The sequence below is a fragment of the Gossypium hirsutum genome, chromosome A04 (assembly GCF_007990345.1).
Source record: "Gossypium hirsutum isolate 1008001.06 chromosome A04, Gossypium_hirsutum_v2.1, whole genome shotgun sequence".
Lineage (NCBI taxonomy): Eukaryota > Viridiplantae > Streptophyta > Magnoliopsida > Malvales > Malvaceae > Gossypium > Gossypium hirsutum.
The window spans coordinates 14,854,895-14,877,942 of NC_053427.1; the positions used below are offsets into that span (position 1 = coordinate 14,854,895).

The 23,048-nt window shown below is 31.3% G+C and overlaps 2 protein-coding genes across 2 annotated transcripts; both read left to right on the plus strand.

Annotated features, from left to right (window-relative positions):
- Positions 1–2,972: 2,972 nt before the first annotated feature.
- LOC107949301 (uncharacterized) lies at positions 2,973–5,539 on the plus strand. Its single transcript, XM_016884020.2, has 5 exons — positions 2,973–3,167; positions 3,516–3,580; positions 3,973–4,010; positions 4,688–4,766; positions 5,149–5,539. Exons 2-5 carry the CDS (start codon positions 3,532–3,534, stop codon positions 5,301–5,303), a joined length of 321 nt encoding a protein of 106 aa, XP_016739509.1. The 5' UTR covers positions 2,973–3,167; positions 3,516–3,531; the 3' UTR covers positions 5,304–5,539.
- A 12,236-nt stretch (positions 5,540–17,775) lies between these two features.
- Positions 17,776–22,024, plus strand: LOC107948488 (uncharacterized). Its single transcript, XM_016883050.2, has 3 exons — positions 17,776–18,338; positions 18,405–18,776; positions 21,324–22,024. Exons 1-3 carry the CDS (start codon positions 18,003–18,005, stop codon positions 21,819–21,821), a joined length of 1,206 nt encoding a protein of 401 aa, XP_016738539.1. The 5' UTR covers positions 17,776–18,002; the 3' UTR covers positions 21,822–22,024.
- Positions 22,025–23,048: the final 1,024 nt, after the last annotated feature.

A 23,048-nucleotide genomic window follows, 5' to 3' on the forward strand; every position in this document is an offset into this window, starting at 1 on the left:
TGCTGACTAGGTGAACCAGCAGCTTCTGCATGTAGTGCCTTTGACAGTCTTGGTTGCTGCATGCTGACCATTACTTCAACACTTCTCAAGGTTTCCCAAACATTCAGTGAAGAAATCCCCATATACCGAAAATTCATTCATAAATATGTCCAATCCTTCCTCTATCATGTCGACAAAAGTAGATGTCATACACCTCATAAACGTGGCAAGAGCATTACACAACCCAAAAAGGCATCATCCGAAATGCATAAGTACCAAATGGATAGATGAAGGTGGTCTTCTCTTGATTATATGGGTGAATAGGGATTTGATGATATCTAGTATACCCATCTAAGAAATAGTAAAATTCTTTCCCCTCTAAACTATCAAGCACCTAGTTAACAAATGGCAAGGGGAAATCATCCTTTTTAGTAGCGTCATTAAGTTTCCTATAGTCGATACATATATGTTACTCGATCACTGTTCTAGTTGGGATAAGTTCATCTTTCTCATTTGAGACCACAGACATCCCCCTTTCTTTGGGACACAATGTATGGGGTTTACCCAACCACTATCAGAAATAGTGTAAACGATACCGGTGTGTAACCACTTAGTTAGCTCTTTCTTCACAACTTCTTTCATTGCAAGGTTGAGACATCGTTGAGTGTCTACTACTGGCTTTTTTCCATCTTCCTAGAATATCTTAAGTTGACAAAGAGATGAGTTTGTGCCTTTAATGTCAACAGTTGTCTATCCAATCGCCTTTTTATGTGCCCTTAATACACGAATGAGAGCAGTTACCCTTTTCGTCCCTAGCTGGGTAGAGATAATAACCGGAAAAGTGTTATATTCACCCAAATATCCGAACTTCAACCTTCAGGAAATGGTTTTAATTCATGTTTAGGAGGTTTAATCGTCGAAGGAATAATTTTCTTAGGCGCATCTTCCAAAGGCTCTAAAGGTTCTTTGTAGGTTCTCCACTAATCAAGTTAATGCCCATGCTCTTACTTTAATTTAATCTCCATGTCTTCACGCAAGTCATTATCCTCTTCTTCAGTTAAATTGTTTATGTCTTGAGTAGAGAGTTTTTGGCATTCTTCCTTACTCTCAATTTCAATAGACGCAATACTTCTGATATATGAAAATGGTTCCAATTCGTAATCCTTCTGCGCGGAAGCTCTGCGATTTTCCTGGAGCAAGATCGTTCCTGGTATGGGGAGTCCTTGAATGACTTCAACTTTCTGGCTTTCCAATCTTTTGGACATATTACTAGATTTATCATTGTCGAAGGCTTGATTGTCCCTAGAAAAAGAATAACTGATGCTGACATTCTCAAGTAGAACTGTTATTTCTCTCATTGTTCTAGTCCAGATACTTTCCCTAGAAATTATATAAAATTTTGCCTTAACTGTCCATATCCATCCCAACATAAAAACATTGTAATTGCGCGGCTCTCTCTACCCCATTCCCAATTAGGCTTCTCTAAACCCTTTTAAACTTATCCCATGTTTGGCCTAAAGTTTCGGTCTCTTTTTGTTGGAAATCAAACAATTTTTCATAGGCATTAAGTACAGTTGCAATGGGCATGTTCTTTTTCAAGAACAGCCAAAGAAATTCCTCTTAGGTAGCGATAGTGTCAATGAGCAACAATGATATGCATGAACCTATATAAATCTATTTTTTTATCCAAATATTGATTTATAAAATTATTTTATATAAAAAATAAATACCAACATTTTCACATAATCTCATGATATGCATGAACCTATATAAATCTATTTTTTTATTTATCTTATGTTTTATATTTTATTCAATTAAATCTCTGAACTTGGAATAATCATAACTTATTATTCTTATAATGTCTCATCATTGAAACTCTTGTACTCGTTCAACCAGACTTCCGAGTTTGACTCTGTTGAGTGAGTTACAACTAAAAATTGATTTTCCTACAACCAGGTAGGGTCTAAATCATTGTGTTTAGCTTATCCCAAGGATTGTAGTCCGAGGGTTCCGGTGTTTCATTGGTCACTTATGAGATTTTAAGCTGAACAAGGCATAGCTAAAGTCCATCTAGTTTACATTGGTAACTTTAGAATGTTTCAGTTTACCAAGTTGCTAATTTGATTAAATCAAGCATGCGACGCATCCCGATTCAATCCCTGAATAGCTACTTGTTGGTTGACCTCGTGCAGGGGTTGTGTAATGATCCCCTCTTGTAGGTGGTGTAGGGGGAAGCTAGTTTTTTAAAGAAAAGCAACTTCAGATTAAAACCTGATTTCATATATTCTCGTTAGAAACTTTATACTTTTTGTTTTTAATATAATTTCATGACATATTTTATATTTATTCAATTTGATCTCTAATGGAACAAATTTAACAAACAAGCTAAATTAATTTTAAAATTTAGTCATTTTCATAATCTAAGATTAAAATCTATCAATTTAATGTCTAATTCATCAATTAATCAACAATGAAAACTTTCTAAACTCTAACAATTTATCAAATTGGCACATGGACTAGCTAAAACAAGCTCTCATGACCCCGATCTATAAAAATTATAAGAAAATGACTTGAAAATTTCATGCCTAATTGATAGCCGAAAGTAAAATGAAGATTTTTGAAGTTTTCTCAACCCTTAGATATGGTGGACAGTGAAGACGGAAGAAAATTATGCATGTGTCCACTAACTTTGACTTTTATACAAGGTTTAAAACTTATTTAATTTTAGTAATCTAATCATAGTTTGATTTACTTAATCTTTCATTAATCAAGTTTAGTGGAAGATTTCATCTTCATCCACTAACTTTCATTTAAAAATGGTTTAATTACCATTTTGGACCTTTGACTAATTGTTATTTAAATCCTCAAGTCTTTTGTCAATTAAAATTTTATAGCGATTAAACTTTATAATTTAGTCCTTGAGCCTTAATAAACTATTAATTAGATAAAATTACTCGACCAATCTTTATAAAAATAGGTGTAGGAACCACATTTTTCGATACCACATTGCCCCTATTCCTTCTGCTTCCCAAGAGAGAAAAAAAAACTTCCAAAGGCATTGTTTTCAATTTTTTTTGTTTTTTTGAAGCGCTATCCAGTTAGGGTTGTTCTTCGAGTTTCCACTTCCCAGCTTTCCCTCCTTCAATCTTGCTCAAAGTCGGGAACATCTTTTTCTTCTTGGCTTTGTCGTATGTCAATTTTCCTTTCCACCTTCTTTTTTATATTTTAATCTGTATTAGCGAATTTCGGGGATTTATTCGTTAAATTAAGTTGATTTAGCCATTTCAATTGTGTTTGTGAGTTCGATGTTTTATATTTTCGGAAATAGGAAAGAAATTTGGTGATTTTCATTCCGAATTTCGGATCGACTCTCAATTGGTTTTTCTCCATGTGCTCGTAGTCGATAGGATTTTTAGTTGTAATCCATATATGACATTTATTGTTATTAGAAAATGAATTATTTGGATGGAATTTGATTCATTCTAATCTTAAAATCTATATATAATATGACAATACAAGCTTTGATATAATTTCAGGTTTTATTCTTTGCAAATGCCGACTGCGAGTGATTGTGCCCCGTCGCCACCACTACTATCTCCTGGTATGCTCTTTTCCTATGCCAATTTTCTTCCAATACTCATTTGATTATGTTTGCTTTATGATAATATTTTGTCACGGTTTTTCAGCGGGGACACAGTCAAAGTTGCAAATAAATGCAGTGATAGCTTTCTTACCGTCAAAGTTTGTACGCGAATTAAGCCAATAGGCCTTGGCTTGGAATTATAGTCTATTGTTGGAAGAAATAGAAGGCAATCTAAAATTTGTTTAGGGGTTAAAATGAAATTTTAATTTTTAATATTCTATATTTTATAATTTTTAAAGGGTTAAATTAAATTTTTATAATTTTAAAGGAGATCAAAGTACAATTTTACATTTATTATTTTAAAATTTTAAAATTTTTTAAATGATCTAAACAATAATTTTTCATTTTAGGGGGGGCTGACACTCTGGATTCGCTTCTGGCTGCTTTGGTAAGCTTGTCACTATAATAACTGCTTTTCGTTCATTTTGCTACTTAATGAAATTTTTCATACAAAGAAAAGTACTCGAGTTCGTTTAGAATGGTTAAAATGATCATGGACGGAAGAACAGCATAGAGAGAGAATGTTATTTGTCTTTGTTGGATATCAAATTCAAAATTATATGTGTGTTTGTTTTCTACTATTATAAACATATTTAAATCCTGAAATAATTATAGTGAAAAGCTAAAAGTATCAAGGAAACCTTTGTATTAGGAGTCGGATTGTATTTTGTCCCCTCTACTAAAAAAATGAGTAAATTAATTCTTATACATTAAATCATCGAGTAAACTAGTTTTCTTGGAAAAAAATTCATCTTTTTTTACTATTAAAAATTGGTCCCTGTTAACGAGATACATGTCTATTTGGTTATTTTGTCAAATAAGTTAATTTTTAAAAATAGATATGGATGAAATTTTTTAATGTATAGGAACTAATTTTCTCAATTTTTAAGTAAAGGAAATAAAATACTATATATCTTCTAATACAAGAGCCCTGGATGGGAAAAACTTCACAACTTGTATTCATAAATGCTTATGTTTACGTGTGTACTGCTTTCAACATGCTAAAAGTTGACGGTTTAATGATGTTGGCACTGAGTTTTTTACTTGGTTTGTTTTTTCCTGCAGAATGCAACATGCAGCGCATCTGGGCAAACTCAGACCGTTACTCGCGAGGCACCAACAATCACCCAAGCTCCTGTCCATTGTAATAACAAACATATAAACTTTCAATACTTTGCTAAAATTTGTTAGATGTATTCCTTTTTGTGTTTTTCAAGTGAACATAGAGCCACCCCACCTTAACCAAAATGGTGACTAGGAAGGCTATGAAGGGCTAGATGATTTTGTTAGAATAATTGAAGACATATGGCGGTAGACAATTCTCATGCTTTTTTGACATTTTGCCATGCGACGTCCAAGCTTGCACGATCTTATGCTGCATCTTACGGCGGTAGATAAATAATTTGTTTGGGCTATAACTATAAGTTGCTCACTTGAAGTCCATGGATTCGATCTACTCTTTATTCTTCAAATGTTTACGAGAACGTGTCATTTAAATTGCTTAATATGGTTTTATTGAATTGCAGCAGAGGAGAAGTTGCCACAACTTGATGGCGGTGATTCTGGATTTGCACTCTGTGATGACGACGTTGATGGAGGCAACTGGTCAGGTGGATTCTTCCTGCTCGGATCTCTTACGTTTTTAGGCTTCTTAAAGGATAAAGAAAGTGAAGAGGATTAGCAGGATAGTCGAAGGAGATAGATTAGCCGATTGATAAAATTTTGTGGACCTATTGCACCTTGATTCTAATGTTGAGGTCCTTTTGATAATGAATAATCTTCAAGGTATGTTTGCAGGGAATTAGAGAAAGGATTTAATTTCTGATAAGGTTTTGAAATTTCGACATTCATTTAGATATTAAAAATTCCAAAATTGAATTATCTTGTTTCGTATAAAAAATGAAGAATTCTAAGATTTATATGAAATTTTAAAAGGTATTTAAACAATTCAAATTTCATTTAAATTTGTAGCTTTTAATTTTTTTTTTCAAATTTTCGTATTTAATTTACATTGTTTAATTATAAAATAAACTTAAATAAAAGTCATTTTATTTAATTTTAGTGTATACATATATATATATATGTATATTAGAGGTGGTAAACAGGGAAGTTTTTATCGGGTTTTTTTGGAATTGAAATTTTTTTTAGTTTGGTTTTTTGGGCACGGATAGCTTTAGACTGGTGATCAATTCAAATTATTTTAAATTTTTTAAGTTATAGATATTTTAATTTTGAATATAACACTTATCAGTTTAAATTCGTCTTATAAAAAACATAAATTATATATATATATATATATATGTAACAAAGGTAGATGATACATACTTGAGAGTTCCTCAATTGAAGCCAAGTAATTTGGGTTCATGTTCCTCAATTGATATCAAGTAATTTAGGTTCAGTACAATCCAGGTTTATGTGTGTTTTGACTGTTCCCAATGTGTTTCAACTCATTTTGGCCTATATCGACTTATACTGGTGCATAACAGTCAATATCGGTTTGTATAAAATTTTAATATTTTAAACATAACTTATATTTTTTTTATCTTAAACATTTTAAAGTTACTGTACTCAATTAATAATTTTAAAAATTATATTTGCATATAATTATATTTACATTAATGTAGTTTATTAATAACCTAAAAAATAATAATTAAGATATATTTCCATCTGTATATATATAATTTATGAAGAAACTAAAAATTAGACTATAAATATATAAATATATGTGAAAAAAATACTAAACCCAAATAATAAACTAAAAACACCAACATTGATACATATCAATATCAGGGCAAAAATGGTACACTCACTAGTACGACACTGATTACCTTAATAGAGATATTTTATACAAAACAATTACAATTCTTTTTATAGGTAAAATTTATGATTATATGATGTGTGTATGAATTTAATAAACAATATCAATATATGATATGCATAAATTTTATATATTTGATTTATTATAATAATCTATAATCTCACTCTTTATTTATAAAAGCATGAGTTTAGAAATATTTTTGAACCGATAAGAATATCCTTTATTTTTCAACATATTAGTAAATCCACATTTAAAAATAAAAATAGTTGAAATAAAATAAAAATTATCATAATTATACATTTAAAAATAATTATAATTTATTAGAAGTTGAAGTTGTGAGAATTACACATTTAAAAATAATTATAATTTAATTTAAAATTATTATTTAAAAATTTTGTGGTAATTTTAAAATAGAAGCAATACTAATTTTATTTTTAAAAAAGTTGTGCTAATTTTATTGATTTAAAATAGAATTATTACTAAATAAAATTTTAAGCATCTTAATTATCACTTAATTAATATTAGAGTTAATTATGTTAATTTGTTATTAATTTGAATAATAATACTTTGCATTAATTATATAAATTAAAACTATATTATATCTTCAGTATGTTAAAAAGGGTATAATTATAATTTGAAAAAAAATTCTATTATAATATTTGAATGGATAAGTTAATATATTTTAATTACGTTCAGTAATTCAAATAAGAAACATTATTTTACGTTAATTACTACAATTAAAAATATAATATTTAAAAAATTAGTTAAATATTAAACATATAAAATCACATGCAACACATGTAACATTAGAAGATAGTATCTATAAAAGTATATATTTGAAAAAGGTTTTAAATTGACGAAAATATATTTTATTATTTATTATAGTACTATATTGACAATTGAATAGCTTTTGTTTTTCTTACTAAATTTATAAACTTAATACTCATAATTATTTCAAAACCCAAATATATTATCTTAAGTCCAAACCCAAATAACATACCTATTGTTATTCAACCCCAAAATAAACTAATTTTATCTTAAGTCCAAAACAACAACAACAATAAACCCAATACACAAATACAATTTGTAAAACTTAAAAGCCCAATTCAAAAACTAGTGTAATAAAAATAATATTTATTAATATATTAAAATTTTAATAATATTTTATTTATTCTTAGTTATATACATTTTTTGCGATATACTAAATTACACATAAATATTGATACTATAATGTATATTATTATATTATATAATACTATATTGTGCATACTATTATTAATAAAATATTCTATATATATAAACATTATGAGCATAATTAACAATATAATTGAATTTAAGTAAAAACTTTAATACTATATAATATATATTAAAATTTATATTAATACTTATATAATATAATATAGGCTTTTATATTATTATATTATGTAATACTATATTTATGAGAAAAGTTGCATTGTTTGGGTACCATCTATAATATAGTCATTGTTGCGACAAGTTTTATTTGTGGTCACGACAATGACTCCAACCTTTGAAACCACTTCGAAGTAAGTGGCTCCATGGTTATGGGAAGATTAACTTCATTGTCACAACCCTAAATGACCAAGCAATCTTGGTGTTCAACTCAATGAGCTCTTGGTTACGATAAGGGATGATAGGGAGAAAACTCCTTGTCAAGTCAGTGTGGTCATTTTCGTGACAATGCATCTTATGGTCATGACAAGCATCTTCTTTGTCTTATTTCCCTTCACCTCTTAAGTTCTTTTTCATTTCATTGCTCTATCGAAACCTACAATGTCATTTTCACACCATTAAGTACATGGTTGAAGGCAACTAATGTAATTATTCAAAATATACTAATAACTTACTTGACAACAACATTTAATTCAAATTCTAAAACTATTGCAAAGTTTATAAAATGACTAAATGTCATTTGAAAACAAGCTCCATGAGTGAGGAAATGGCCTAATTCACCATATTAATCCTAACAATGGAATGATGCTACATTATACAGAATTTGTATACCTAATGTACCAGCTTTTGGTTCATTATCTATTTGAACTCAATCTTTCATTTACGTCAAATTATATGGGTCACACATACATGACCCATCATCCACTCAAATTAAGGTATGCCACACCATTAACATCATAAGTGAATAAATCCATAATCGGATCTAGGATCTATTCTACTTGAGTTCTATCTAATGAACTATCAATCCAGTCAATCACATCTATGCCTTTATCTTTTGGGAGTCAACTGCTTCGATACCTAAGACAAGGTATCTCTTCATTTGGACTTGATAGATGACATATTAATTTTTAATTGATTTGTTCAATTCTGATTAGACTTAGGATGTGTTTAGATTATCTACTAATATAAGATTTCTTGTCGTACTTACAATCCGACCACATAAAGCCGCTTAGTAATAGTTTACAGTGAGTCAATATTTTCTTTTATTTTGCTTTGCGTGGAAAAACCATTTGGGAAATTGTATTTAAGATATTAATCATAATTATGGGTTTTTATTAAACCAATTTGTTCGAAAATTACAAGTACATAGATGAAATCACTACACTGAATCTTTAAAATTTTGCAATTTAATCCTATTTCATGCTCGAATTAATAAAAGAGCTTTCGTAAGCTCGATTAAGACTCAAATTTAATTACTATAATTGAATTGTATGTGTTGGAAATTGGGTTGTATGTGTAAAGGATTATTTATTATATATTTTAATGTAGTTGCTCCGACAATGAATGTAGCATTCCATAACTCGGACCCGACAATCGAGTTAGGCAAGGGGTGTTACATTCTCACCTCAATTTTATGAAAAAGTTAACAAGTATTAAGTTTTCATTTTTCATTATCATTAGCCATTTAAACACCTTATTCAATTTGTGTATCATTTTTTATTAGCCCCACTTTTAACATATATCACTCTTATTACACTTATAGCTCATTATGCCCATTAAGAAGCCTTATAATCAAAATTTTGATTTATTTTACCCTTCATAAACCTTAGTGAAATACACTTGGATACTTGGGATTCAAGTTGAACACCCTAAAACATATTGTTTGCAACGCGCATCCATCCAAACACCCTAAAATATAGGCCCAATATGCATTTACATGTTATGACGACATAAATCGTTGTCTTCATACTAAAAGTTGTCTTCAATATAAACGTGGACACTAATCCCTATGGCATGCCAATTGTATCCTTACTATTCTACTAAGTCTACTAGGGTTTTTTCACACTCAATTTCCTGTAAACCCAAAAATTTTGAACAATTGGGGGTTAAATTGAAAGAAATCGTAAGTTGGTGGTCTATATTGGAAAATCAGTAAAAGTTAGTAACTAAAATTGGACAGGATTGAGATCAAAGTTTAGCTTGATTGGATTAGAACCAACAGTTTCCTTAATGGGAGACAATTTTTATCAACAGGTGGTCTCTAGAAGGTTGGTAACTGAGCGGGGAGGACTATATATAGCAAGGAAATGACTTCCTGGGGAGAGAATTATTCTCGTTCCTGTTTCATTTCCTTCTTTTTATTTATCTTCTTTGTTGCTTCGAAGACAAGATGATTACGAAAAGTTCTGCATAGAGTAGAAATCAGGAGGTTGGAGTCGGAAAAGTAGAGAATCCATAAAGCTAGTAAGGTTCTGAGTCCATCGGCGTATGTAAGAATTAGAAAATAAAGTTAAGGGTTTTCAGAACCATTCTAGGGGTTTTGCATGTTTCTAGGAAACTGAGAATACTAAGTCTAAATATGATTTTGGTTGTCATGTTTAGCTGCCAAGAGAATGGAAACTTTGGCGTTTGGAAAAGCTAAATTGATAAGGAAAGAAGCATCAAGTGAGTTTCTGCACTTCAACTATAGAAAGGCTTAGTATATTCTAGATCGCATAGACATATAGGTATCCACCATTTAGCTTAGTATGCATGAATTAACTATGATTCCATGTTATCTCATCTATGATATGCATGTATTCTATTTTATAATGGTAGAATATGAAAGGGATTTATTGATGGGTTAGACAAAGTTATGAATGGGATAAAAGGGAGATTTTGTTAGATACTACCATATAGTGATACTGAGTGCACTCGTGATGTGCGAAGCTCTTGGCCTTGCAAATAGGACATTGTGGTATTTGAGCATCAAGGTTAGGAATAGTGATATAGAGGAATGGGCGGAAGAATATGGAAATTGGAATTCGATTAAGATTTCGCCATCTCAGATTGCTAGGTGCAAACTGTAATGTTCGAAGCTCCGAGCCTTAGGGGGCGTGGGGGTGGGGGAAGACACTTTGGTGTTCAAGCATAAAGGTAGATACGAGATGAATCAATGTCGATAGTTATATGGTTCCATAAAGCAACATCGTGATAGCAGTCAGTAGGCTCTATAAGGCGACACCGCGATGACGATAATGTCTTTTGAGGCAACGCCTCTAAAAGGCTTAAGATATAGGACCATAGCTCGGCTATGGAAACAAATAAAGTCAGTCGGGATAGTAAACACGGGGTAGTCTGCTGAGACAGTAAATGTAACGACCCAAAAGTCAGTGGAGTTGGAAAATAGTGGGTTCAGAATTCTATTTTTAGATGATAGAGTCAATGAATATTATTGATTAATATTCAAGAGGGTATTACGATACTATTCTGTTATTTGGAAAGTTAAACAGGGTACAAATGTATCGGTCCTAAAGTCAGTGGTTTTAGAAAATGCAGTTTTGGGACCTTGTTTCCGAAAACCAAGGCCATAAATATTTAATAAAAATACTTTTGGAGTTAGTTTAGAAGTGAATTGAATTTTGGATAAGTAAATTTGTTGAATTAGTGATTAATTAAGGTACCTGGACTAAATTGTAAAACTAGTAAAAGTAACTTGCTAGAGTATTCTTTAATTAAGACATGGACAAGGAACTGAAATGGCAAATAAACCACTGTGTTATTGATAGTGGACGGTAATGGATATTTTAGTGATGATTAATTGATAAATTCTCATTAAATTAAATAAAACATTATAATAAAATCATTATTACATAAATTATATAAGATGGTGGAATAAAAAAAGATTATTTTCTTCTCCTTTCAACCAAAACCAAGATATGAGAAGGGAGAAAGAAGAATGTCAGTCTTACAGGTTTTGATTTTTAAAATACCCATTGGTTTGTTGATTATGTTAACTATTTGTTTATAGGTTGATGTCGTCTAATAAGTCGTACTAGTAAAGGAAAATGTTTCTTCACGATGTGAATTACTACTTTTGGGAGGAACCATACCTATTCAAACAATACGTAGACCAAATGATCAAGAGATGTGCGATAGAAAATGAGGTAAACGATATTTTATATTATTGTCATTTAGCTCCCAGTGGGGGACACTTCGGAGGATCACGTATTTCGAGCAAAGCCTTAGAAGTTGGGTTCTTTTAGCCAACTTTGTTCAGAGACATGTATGCTTACGTAAAGAATTGTTATCGATTCCAGAGGACTAGAAACATATCTAACAGAAACATTGTTAAGGTAGAATTATTTGACATTTGGGGTGTTGACTTTCTTGGTCCTTTTCCTTCTTCTTTTGGTAAGAGGTATATTCTAATAGCAATGGAAAATACATATCTAAATGGATTAAGGCCGAGGTGTGTCTGGAAAATGATGCCAAGGTGGTGATGAGATTCTTACAAAAGCATGTGTTCTCAAGGTTCGAAACCGCAAGAGCTATCATCAGTTATGAAGGGTCCCACTTTATGAGCAAATGGTTGAAATGATTGCTCAAAAAACATGGAGTGAAACATAATATTGCCACAGCTTACCATCCACAAACAAATGGGCAGGTTGAGTTAGAAAATAAGAAGCTAAAAGGTATACTCGAGAAGGTAGTCCGTCCAAATGGACGACATTAGGCCAAGAGATTGGATGATGCTTTGTGGACCTATCGGATAGATTACAAAACACCCTTAGGGATGTCTCTCTATCAGTTTGTTCTTAGGAAAGTCTGTCACTTGCCTTTGGAGTTAGAACATAAAGCTTACTAGGCTCTCAAGTAGCTTAATATGGATTTTAAACTTGCGAGAGAGAAACGAATGCTTCAACCCAATGAATTAGATGAACTTCGAATGTTTTCCTATGAAAATGCCAAGCTATGTAAAGAGAAACTAAAAATATGGCATGAAAAACACATCCAAATCCACGAGTTTGAAGTAGGTTAATAGGTTATTGTTCAATTCCATATTAAAGTTCTTTCCCAATAAGTTCAGATCTCGTTGGTCCAGTCCATTCACCATTTGTCAAGTCTTTCCATATGGGGTTGTTGAACTACATGGCAGTAAAGGAGGTAGGTTTAAAGTCAATGGTCAACACCTTAAACATTATTGGGGTGATAAAGCTAAGTGAAATAAAAAATCTTTCATTTTATTGGATCTTTAAACTTTTCACTTTGATTTCGAATAATCGACTTAGACACTATTTTCTTAACTATTATATTCAAAGAAATTTTGTCTAGGAGATTAGATTTTAAGCAAGACCACTTGTGACCCCTCCAATGTTTTCTAAGAAATACTTTTTATATAATTCTTTGAGAAAGTATTTTCTAAGTGTTTTAATAAAATTTTTGATTTTGTTCAATAAAGGGTTAGTTCTAACCTAATTTTTCTATTTTTTTAATTTTCACATGCAGTTACATTATTTATTTATTTTAAATAAATGGTTGTGTTGTTGTAAATATTTTTCAAGAAACTAACAATTAATAAAAATATATAAACACATATTTTATAAGTAATAATATATATTATTTGTTATTAGAATTTCAGTAGAATTATGATTGATAATATTCGCTTTTTATTTTTACTAAGTTGTATAAGATTTCGCAATTAGACTTTTAATTGCAACACCTTAATCCCTAGAAATTTTTCATCCCTCTTATTTTTCCAATCATTGGCCCTTTTACCATAAACCCTCAATCCATTGTCGGCCCTATCTAAACCCTCTATTGCAGCATTTCACACTCCTTCCAACTATTAAAGTCGTCGGCGACCTTAACAAACTCCTTGCATCGTTGCACCACACCTCACCACCTTTCCATAACAACAAATACAACCAGCAGTCGCACATTACACCTTTTTCCATCTCCCAAAACTGCCAACCACCCTAGTAAACTTCTCCACTACCGTACCTAACACCATTTTCTCTAAACTCGATACTACAACCTGTAAAACCAGTAGCACCTGCCCTTTTCAACAGCAACCACCAGTGCACCTTCAATCTACCACCTACCTTTAGTCATTCACCCTCCATAAACCCACAACTTGCCACCCTTAAATTCTAAAAAAGAATTCACCATTAAGTTCCTTAAATCGTAACTTCTACTCTCTTAAACCACCAAGTTGTCGCACTTGACCTTCAACCAAACCACTACCCAAGCTGTCATTGATCACCCTAAAACCCCAACCCAACACCACCACTTTGTTGCATTCTAAAGTTGCTCCTTTGTGTTTTTAATGGTTAATAAAAAAGGTAGTAAGAAATTTCATTTTCCCAAAAAGCTTTATTTAGATTTCATTTGTTTAACTTTTTCAATTGTGCATGAATTGTTAATGTTGAATTATTTCTAACTAGATTTTGGGAAATTATTACTTCTTGTTGTCATCTTATGTTAAGTTTCATGTTAACAACATGTTGACAAAAAAAAACACAATCCACTATTCAACTTGAGGAATCACAAAATAAGTTCCATTCCAAAGAAACAAAAACGAGATATGAATCTACCCCATGTTGTGATAGACCTTGATGCTTGCAAGTTTAACCAAGAAATGGAATTATCAATCAAAGAGAAGGGAACAACTGAAGATGAATAGCGTTATTAGTGACCCTGCTATACTTAAAAGTATCACAGAGTTGGAGAAACCGTTTTAAATGTTGATTAGGGTCCTCTTTCATAGTGCCCATAAACTACAGATTATTCTGAATCATCATTGTTTTTATCTCAAAGTTATTAGTTGTAATTACCGGCCTTGCTATACTTTCCTAAACCATGTCTAAACTTGGTAAGGCATAATCCCTTAGGGTTCTTTCACTCCAAGCGATGTGTATGTTTACGAGTAGCTGTGGTGCCAGTAGGTGTTTTAGGGCGTTATCGTCAGCATCACCGAATAGTGGACTTTCACATTGTATGTTACCTGCAACAGGTGGTGGTAGAACTTGCATCTGTTGTTGCTGCTGTTGTTGCTGTTGACAATTTCTTCGGATTATTTTCTTTGGATTTGTGACAACTACAATTGGTGTACCCTTATTACAAGTCATACACTAACCCAGAAAGAAAATATTAGTAATAATAATTAAAATAAAATCATATCTATAACTTAAAAATTTTGTAACTATTCTTTTATGTGCAAAAATTAAAAATAAACTAATGACGTTCCCTCCCTAGCAATGGCGTCAACAACTTGACTGCCTCCAGACGTACTAACGTCTAGAGTGTATATACTGTAATAAAAAATAAAAATATGAGGCGATATCCGCAAGTATACCGGCTGAGTTGTAATATAGTTTTACAACAAAATAGGTAAGTACTCCGAGGATCGTACCCAAGGGAGGCGAGTGCTAAATCAATTCTAACTTAAACACTAAAAGATCTAATGAGTACTTTAAATTAGTTATAGTACAAAAACATAAAATAAATTATTTTTAGGGTTTTTATAATAATAAAATAAAATATCATAAAAGAAATAAACTTCAAGAGATAGAAAAGGAGAATGAATCAATTCTTGATTATGGGTGATTAGCTCACTTCGGTAATCCCCATCAACTGTCGTTTCAGGTTCCTCGTCAATCAACTAGTCGCTACCTTAGCAAGATCTTTCGATCTTCCACTAACATAACGAGTCAGCAAAGACTACTTATCTTCCGACCTCACAGTCCAAACCGGCTTGGGGTGAAGGTATTAACAGATGGGTCATACCAATTTTAGGTTAATTCCTACCTTGATGACTTCCCAGGATTGCCAGGCCTAGGGTTTGTTTCATGTTCTTCCTTTCCTAAATAGTTGATCCGTTGAGTAACCCTACAGAATAGTCAATAGATCATACCTCCACTCGCTAATCCCTCATAGAGGGATTAGTTCCTCATGGTTTTCATAGACAATATAGAATCAATACAAAGAGAAAGCATGCTAATTAAATTGATAGTATAAAGTATATGAAAAAGCCTAATTGTATTGAGATTAATTGCAAATCCACAAAGTTTGAATGCTTTCCATAATTCAAATCTCTTGAGAACAACGAAGAACAACTGAAATAAATTCTAAAACCTAAAAATGAAAGAAAAACTAAACTAAATTTACTAAAGAAAATCTAGGCTAAGTGAATGGTGTCCATCACATGTGCTAAAAAAGCCTATATTATAGATTCTAAGTTGTCGTCATCCTTAACCCTAGGTTAGTTGATGTTCTCGAGCTTTAAGTTTGATTGTGTAGACCAAAACACCTCTGCTTCGTGTTTAATTTTCGTCACAGAGTTGATGTGGCGACACACCAGGACCTGTGTCGCGACATGGCAATCAATATACTCCTCTTGGGCTATCTTTAGAGGTATGTCGCGACACCTTTAATCTATGTCACGACATCGAAGGCAGTCATGAGCTTTCTCCATTCTGCTCCCTATGTTGCGACATCGAACATCCCGTGTTGCGACATAACGATTAGTATTGGTTTAGTATGCCTTCTAAAGCTCTCCCGCACACTCGCAAAGTGCGTTAGCTCTCCCTTAGGCCTCATTCGGCCCCTAAGATCAATAAAAGAATCAATTTGCACATTTGATTGAATGTAAATAAAACTAATAAAACATAACGAAAATGCTTGTATTCAAGCTCCTTGATTGTGAAAACTAGTTTAATCTGCTACACTGAATTACGACAGATCAACCATCAAAGCTAAAAATCTATAGTTCTGCACCTAAGTCTTGATCTAATTCTCGAGACTTACAAGCCAAGTCTTAATACTTGCTGCCTAAGTCTCGAGACTTGTAGTCTCTGCACCTATGCAACTTAAAAATTTTTTTTATCTTTTTGAGCCCCCGAAACCCCATTTTATATTTTGTGCATGTCCAAACATATGAGAAATGTTTTAAAGTAATTTTAAAAATGTATTCAAGTTTCTTAAAGGTTGGAATATATTTGAAAGAGAATTTTATTAAGTTCTTAAATGGCGTTTTTTAAAAGAAACTTTTTGTATAAGCTAAGAAAGTGTTTGGTAGCATCTCCTAACCGTACTAGTCATCAGGACATATATGAGGTGTTACAAAAGGAGTCAATCCCAAAACAACTTGGACTCCAATGCAAGGAAAATCACATGAAAGGCAAAGGGAAGGCAAGCAAAAAAAGGCTCTTGAAGAAAACTTTAGGACAACTTAACTATTAATCATCTTTTATTTTTTTAGTCTTTACATAATCCTGAATCCAATATTGATTTAGGTTTATTTTTTCTTCCTCTTCTCTTGTAAGTCTTTACATTTTCATAACTCTAATGTTCTCATTGCTCTTTTTTTTTTTCAATTTCACAATTCAACTATCAACCCAAATCTATATTGATCCAAGCTCACATTAACAAATCTAAATACCTAGTATCAATTTTCTTGAATAGATACTAATTGAAAGGCAACATGAAACTCATGTTTATTAATGATAGTCATGAACTAAATTTATAAGTTGATTGGATACACTTTATCCTATATATGTTTTCATTCAACATCAAAGAAAGTTTATGTTACTTTGCTCAAGAGTCAAGTCCGAGATGGCCACCTAATGAATTTCAAAAGGTTGTTGGCCAAAGCAAAACAAATAGGCCATTAATTGTTTCAAAGATTGAAAACATATATACTAGACATTGTATTAATTATAATTGTGGTGGAGTAATCAAAATGATAATATAATTAATGTGGTGTATGATATGGTTTCATTTTCCAAGAAAGGTAATCCTTCATCAACCTTAGTAAATTAATTTGGTGGGAAATGAAAGGCAATGCGGGCCTCAAGAAAGGACACTCTGCCTGATTGTACAAAAAAGGTTTGCTCAAGACAATATTTAAAGTTTCACAACATGTTAAAATTATTATTGTTATAAATATCAAGTCCAAGTCCAAAAGCCAAAAAGAATATTAAAGGTAAAGATAGAAAATGTTCATACAAATTAAATTTTAAAAGATTAAAGTTCGTATATCTAACAACTCTTTTTCCTTAAGTTACTCCATTAAAATACAAAAAAAAAAAAAGAAAAAGAAAAAGACAGACCAACATGCGACTGTGCTTCGGGTTTTATTCGTTTATTTATTATTAACATATCCCCCTCCCCTCCCCTCCCCTCCCCTCCCCTGGGTCTTCTCTCTCTCTCTATCTAGTTGAACGGTTAAGCAGTCCCTTCTTTTTCAATCTTGTCATAAAAAAAAACAAAAAACCCATTTTTCTATTAGTTTCTCAGCTTCTTTAACCTTTATATATCTCACACTCTCTAAGTTCTTTGGAGAAAAAGAAGATATATATATACTGAATTGTGTTTTATCCATCAAAATCTATGGGGACAAGAGCAAGAAGGAAGCAAAGCTGGTACACGCAGACACTAACGCCATTATTGGAAGGACCAATGGACCCAGAAATGCAAGAAGAAGGAAACAAGAAGGAGAGATCTTGGGAAGTAATCCGAGAATGGTTTCGAACACAGAAGGGATCGTCTTTTTCATCATCACCAACTAGCTTTTCCATGTCCAAATATTTTTATGGAAACGGAAGCATTCCTCCTGCCAGGAGGCACGATTTAAGACTTTTGCTTGGCGTCTTGGGTTGCCCTCTCGCCCCTATTCCGCTACTTAATCACCCAATTCATCACATTCGCCTCAAAGACATTCCTATCGTAAGTTTCACATATATAATCTTGCCATATTGTACATTATCTTATATATGTGTTTTGATGGTGTAGGAAACATCGACAGCGCATTACATAATACAACAATATTTGGCAGCATCGGGATGCTTGAAACAGCGGCAGAAATGTGGGGCGAAAAACATGTATGCAACAGGGAGTGTGAAGATGATATGTTGTGAGACGGAGATATCAAGAGGGTCAGGGAAAGGGAAGAACATCGTGAAAAGTTTAGGGACAAGGAGTCAAGAAATGGGTGGGTGCTTTGTGGTTTGGCAAATGAAGCCTGAGATGTGGTCTCTTGAGCTTGTTGTCGGAGGCAACAAGGTTATTGCCGGCAGCGATGGCAAAACAGTGTGGCGACACACATCTTGGCTTGGCACACATGCTGCCAAGGGTCCTCAACGTCCCTTGCGCCGCATTATCCAGGTATCTACCTACTTCATTCATTTTTCTCCTTACCATTATTAACTTTCTTGGTTTTTTTTTTTTTCAATTTCCTATTTTGATTTAACATTAATAAACTACAACAAATTGACGAAGAAGGAGAGAAAAATTCATAATTAAGAATCACTAAAACCAACATTGTCACTTCAATAATTTATTTGGCCAGGTAATTAACTTTAATAATTCGTATAAATACATCCGGTATTTTTTTTATTAATATGGCTAATATATCAAAAAAACACAATACTATTATTTTTTGTTTAAAGAAGTCTTTATACTATTTTTGTAATAAAAAATTAATATGAAGATTTATTAAACAAAGTGTATTAGTTTAAGATTTTTTTTAATATAGATGTAATTGTAATGCAAATTATTAAATATATTAAAATCTTGAAAAATACATATCATTAATTTCCATATAAATTATAGGTATTGAATAATTTGAATTAATTAATTAAACTAAACTAAATTAATTAACAAAATTGATTGCACTTTATTTTAATTGACATCGTTTTTATCGTAATAATAGGAATGACATAAGTTTCATAGCATTTATATATGTATTTTTCATTCCTTTTATAGGTTTTGACAGATTAAAGCACACATTATTTCATATAATAAAATTTAAACATCAACGTTAAAAATCTTAAAACCCCTACTTTAGTGACAATATAAAGATCTCATTGGCTATATTATTATATTTGTTAAATACATTATATATGATATAGCTTTGATGTATTTAGATGACCACTTAACCATGCAATATTATGAAAAGAAATTAACTAAGTAATTGAGTTTGGAGATTAGGAAATAAAACTATGCTAAAGGTAGGGATAAATTGAAAAGCAAAGAAAGACAAAATAAGAAGGGAGATGAAGAGGAGAATCCCAAGGAAAATGGGAATATAAATGAGAAGGATGGATGGAGGGATTGTCTCATGCTTTAGCAGACACATATTCTTTTCTTTAACATGGGAAAGGAAAATAAATCTGAGTGTAGGGATTATATTATTTGGAAGCTGACATCATCACATCTCATGTATTGTAATTGCTCAATCACGTACATCTATCAATACCCTCCACTTCCATCTTGGGATTGCTTTTTTGCCTTTTGCTTTTTTGCCTTTTGCTTTTTGCCTTTTGCTTTTCCCTCTTTACTATACCCTGTATTATTTGCTTTGCTTTTATGGGTATTTCCCCCCTTCTTTTATTTATTTATTTATTTATTTATTCATTCACTTAATCTCAAATCATCCCCTTTTTACTATTTGTCTAATCCTTTTCCCTCTTTTGCTGTCCAATTTATGGGAATGATGACAAATACATAAAATTACACATGTTCAAAAAACTTTAGTAAAGGGAGGGTTAGCAATCACAATAGAATTTATTTTATTTTGAATAGAATATTTTTAAAAAATAAAAATAGATATAAATAAAATAAAATAAAATAGAATTATAAGTTTTGATCATATCTTCTCTTTTTTTGAGATAATATATTTAGAACAACTCATAAATAGAAAGATAAAGTGGTTTAGTACTCTTGAACTCATGTCCTCATGCATTGACAACAATACCATGCCAATCAAGTTAAGACTCAATTAACAATCTAATTACATTTAAATTAAAAGCATATTAATTTTCTCTTATATATTATATTTTATATTATATGAAAAATTAAATATCTAATATTACAATGTAAATATTGAAAAATATATTAAATTATTTTTAAAAAATGATAAATGAAAAATATATAAATTTTCTAAATATTAAATAAAAAATTATTTTTTTCTAAAAAATAGAAAAAAAATCAAGGTGTGAATCTAAATCACCTTAAATTAAATATTTATAAATATAAATAGGTTGGGTGGATACCGAATTTTAGATCCAACCGAGCTTAGCAAATATATATACCGTTAATATCATACATAAAATGTATCCCAACTTAGTCAGCCCGGCTATGGATGAGCCTTGGAAAATAGATAATATTATAACCCTATACATGACTGTAGGTAAATATTGTTAAAATTATAAATATAAATGAAATTTCCGAAAGAAAGAAATAAGCTTTTTACAATTATACCCTCCTAACTAAGGAGAAACATCTTAAGAGATCTTTTATGTAATTTTGAAATTCTTAATATTGTTACTCAAATAAATTAATTCATGTGAAATTATAAATAAATAAATAGATAACTTGACAAAAAATGAAATCCTACATTCTAATCCTTCATCCAAACGCAATCCTTTTTTTTTTTTTTTAAATTAGAAAAAGCAAAAACGGAATGACCTTTTCTGTCTTGTTTTGGAGCTTTAATATGTGATAGGATTTAATATTTGATTATTTCAAAAGGTAAAAATATTTTTTATATAAAATTTCATAGTTACATTATTAATTGATATATATATATAATCGATTTTGATATACGAGACTCAAGAAATTGTATTGTATTTCATTTAATTCCTTTTTACGTGTTATGATGATTTTAATTAATTACACAAAGATGGGGTTTAACGGGGATGATGAATTCAGGGTCTAGATCCAAAGACAACAGCCAGTTTATTTGCTAAAGCCCAATGCTTAGGCGAGAAACGAATAGGCGACGAGGATTGCTTCGTCCTAAAAGTATGCGCCGACCGTGCAGCGGTGATGGAACGAAACGAAGGACCAGCAGAAGTAATGAGGCATGTATTATACGGCTACTTTTCCCAAAAGAGTGGGTTACTCATATACTTGGAGGACTCCCATCTAACCAGAGTTCAAACCCAAGAAGAGAATGAAGGTGGGTGTGCTTGTGCCTATTGGGAAACAACCATCGGAAGCAGCATCGGAGATTACAGAGATGTGGATGGCGTCTTGATAGCGCATCAAGGAAGGTCAATCGCCACTGTTTTCCGATTCGGGGAGCTGTCGATGCAGCACAGCAGGAGTCGAATGGAAGAATTTTGGAGCATTGACGATGTTGTTTTCAATGTTCAAGGACTCTCCATTGATTCCTTCATTCCTCCAGCTGATATCTTTGATCGTTAATTAATATATATTAGTTTCACTAATCTTCCACTTCACTATGACAACTAACTTCATCAACACGTGAATATATATATATAAAATATTGGTGGGTAAGGTTGATCGATCACGCATCTTAATTTTAACCCTATTTATTATGCTCTTAAAAGAATGTTATAAATTCGGTACTTTTGGTGTGGCTGTTTGAAATAAGGAATTTTATTTTTCTCTCTTGCCCATGTAATAATGTTTTAAATTGATAGAACAAGTGTTTATATATACGTAATTCTAGACGGTCTTTTTAAAATTTATCTAATTTATTAAATTATACAATTTTATTTCATATAATAAATTTAAATTAATTATATTTTAACTATGTTAAAATATATCAAACATTATAATTGTAAAAATTCTAAATTTATATAAGGGATAAATATTAAACCAACACATGAATTTTAGTTTAATATAAAATGTTATACATAAATTTTTATTTTGTACAATTTTATACATGAAATTTTGATTTTAATTTATTGTCATAATTTATCACACTATTATCGATGTAACATCATTTTATTTTTATACGTTGCATACACAAGTAATTATATTTATCCAATGTAAATATAAATTGATGTATTTATTTCTTTAAATATACAAAAATTGAACCAAAATCAAAGTTTCAAGTATACATTTAAACCACAATTAAAATTTCATGTGTATAATTACACCAAAGCATAGTTGATGTTTAACGCTCCTCGTCCGACCTAATCGCCGGGTCCAAGTTACGGAATGCTACAAACGTTACCGAAACAATTACCAATGAAAATACATAAATTATATCAATCAAACCATCATTTATAACTGAACCCCTCCAAACGTGCGAACATTTAGAGTTAAAATTGTACAAATATATATATTAAATGTGGTATCTGCAAGTGAATATGTCGAATTGTAATATAGATTAGTGTACAATGGAACACAGGGAAGTATTATGAGGATCGTACCTAAAAGAGGTTGAATTAAATTTAAATATATATAGAAATAGTTCTAAATAGTACTTATTAAAAATCATATTATGACAACCAATATTAAAGGTTAAGATGGGAAAACAAAATTAAATCTAAATAGTACTCGCTTTATGGTTGCAATCAACTTCAGATTTAGGGGTTTTATGGGAAGATTAATTATTACCTACACAGTATTACCTCTCGGCCTCTACTGCCTAACTAATCAACTAATACATGCTTACATCCC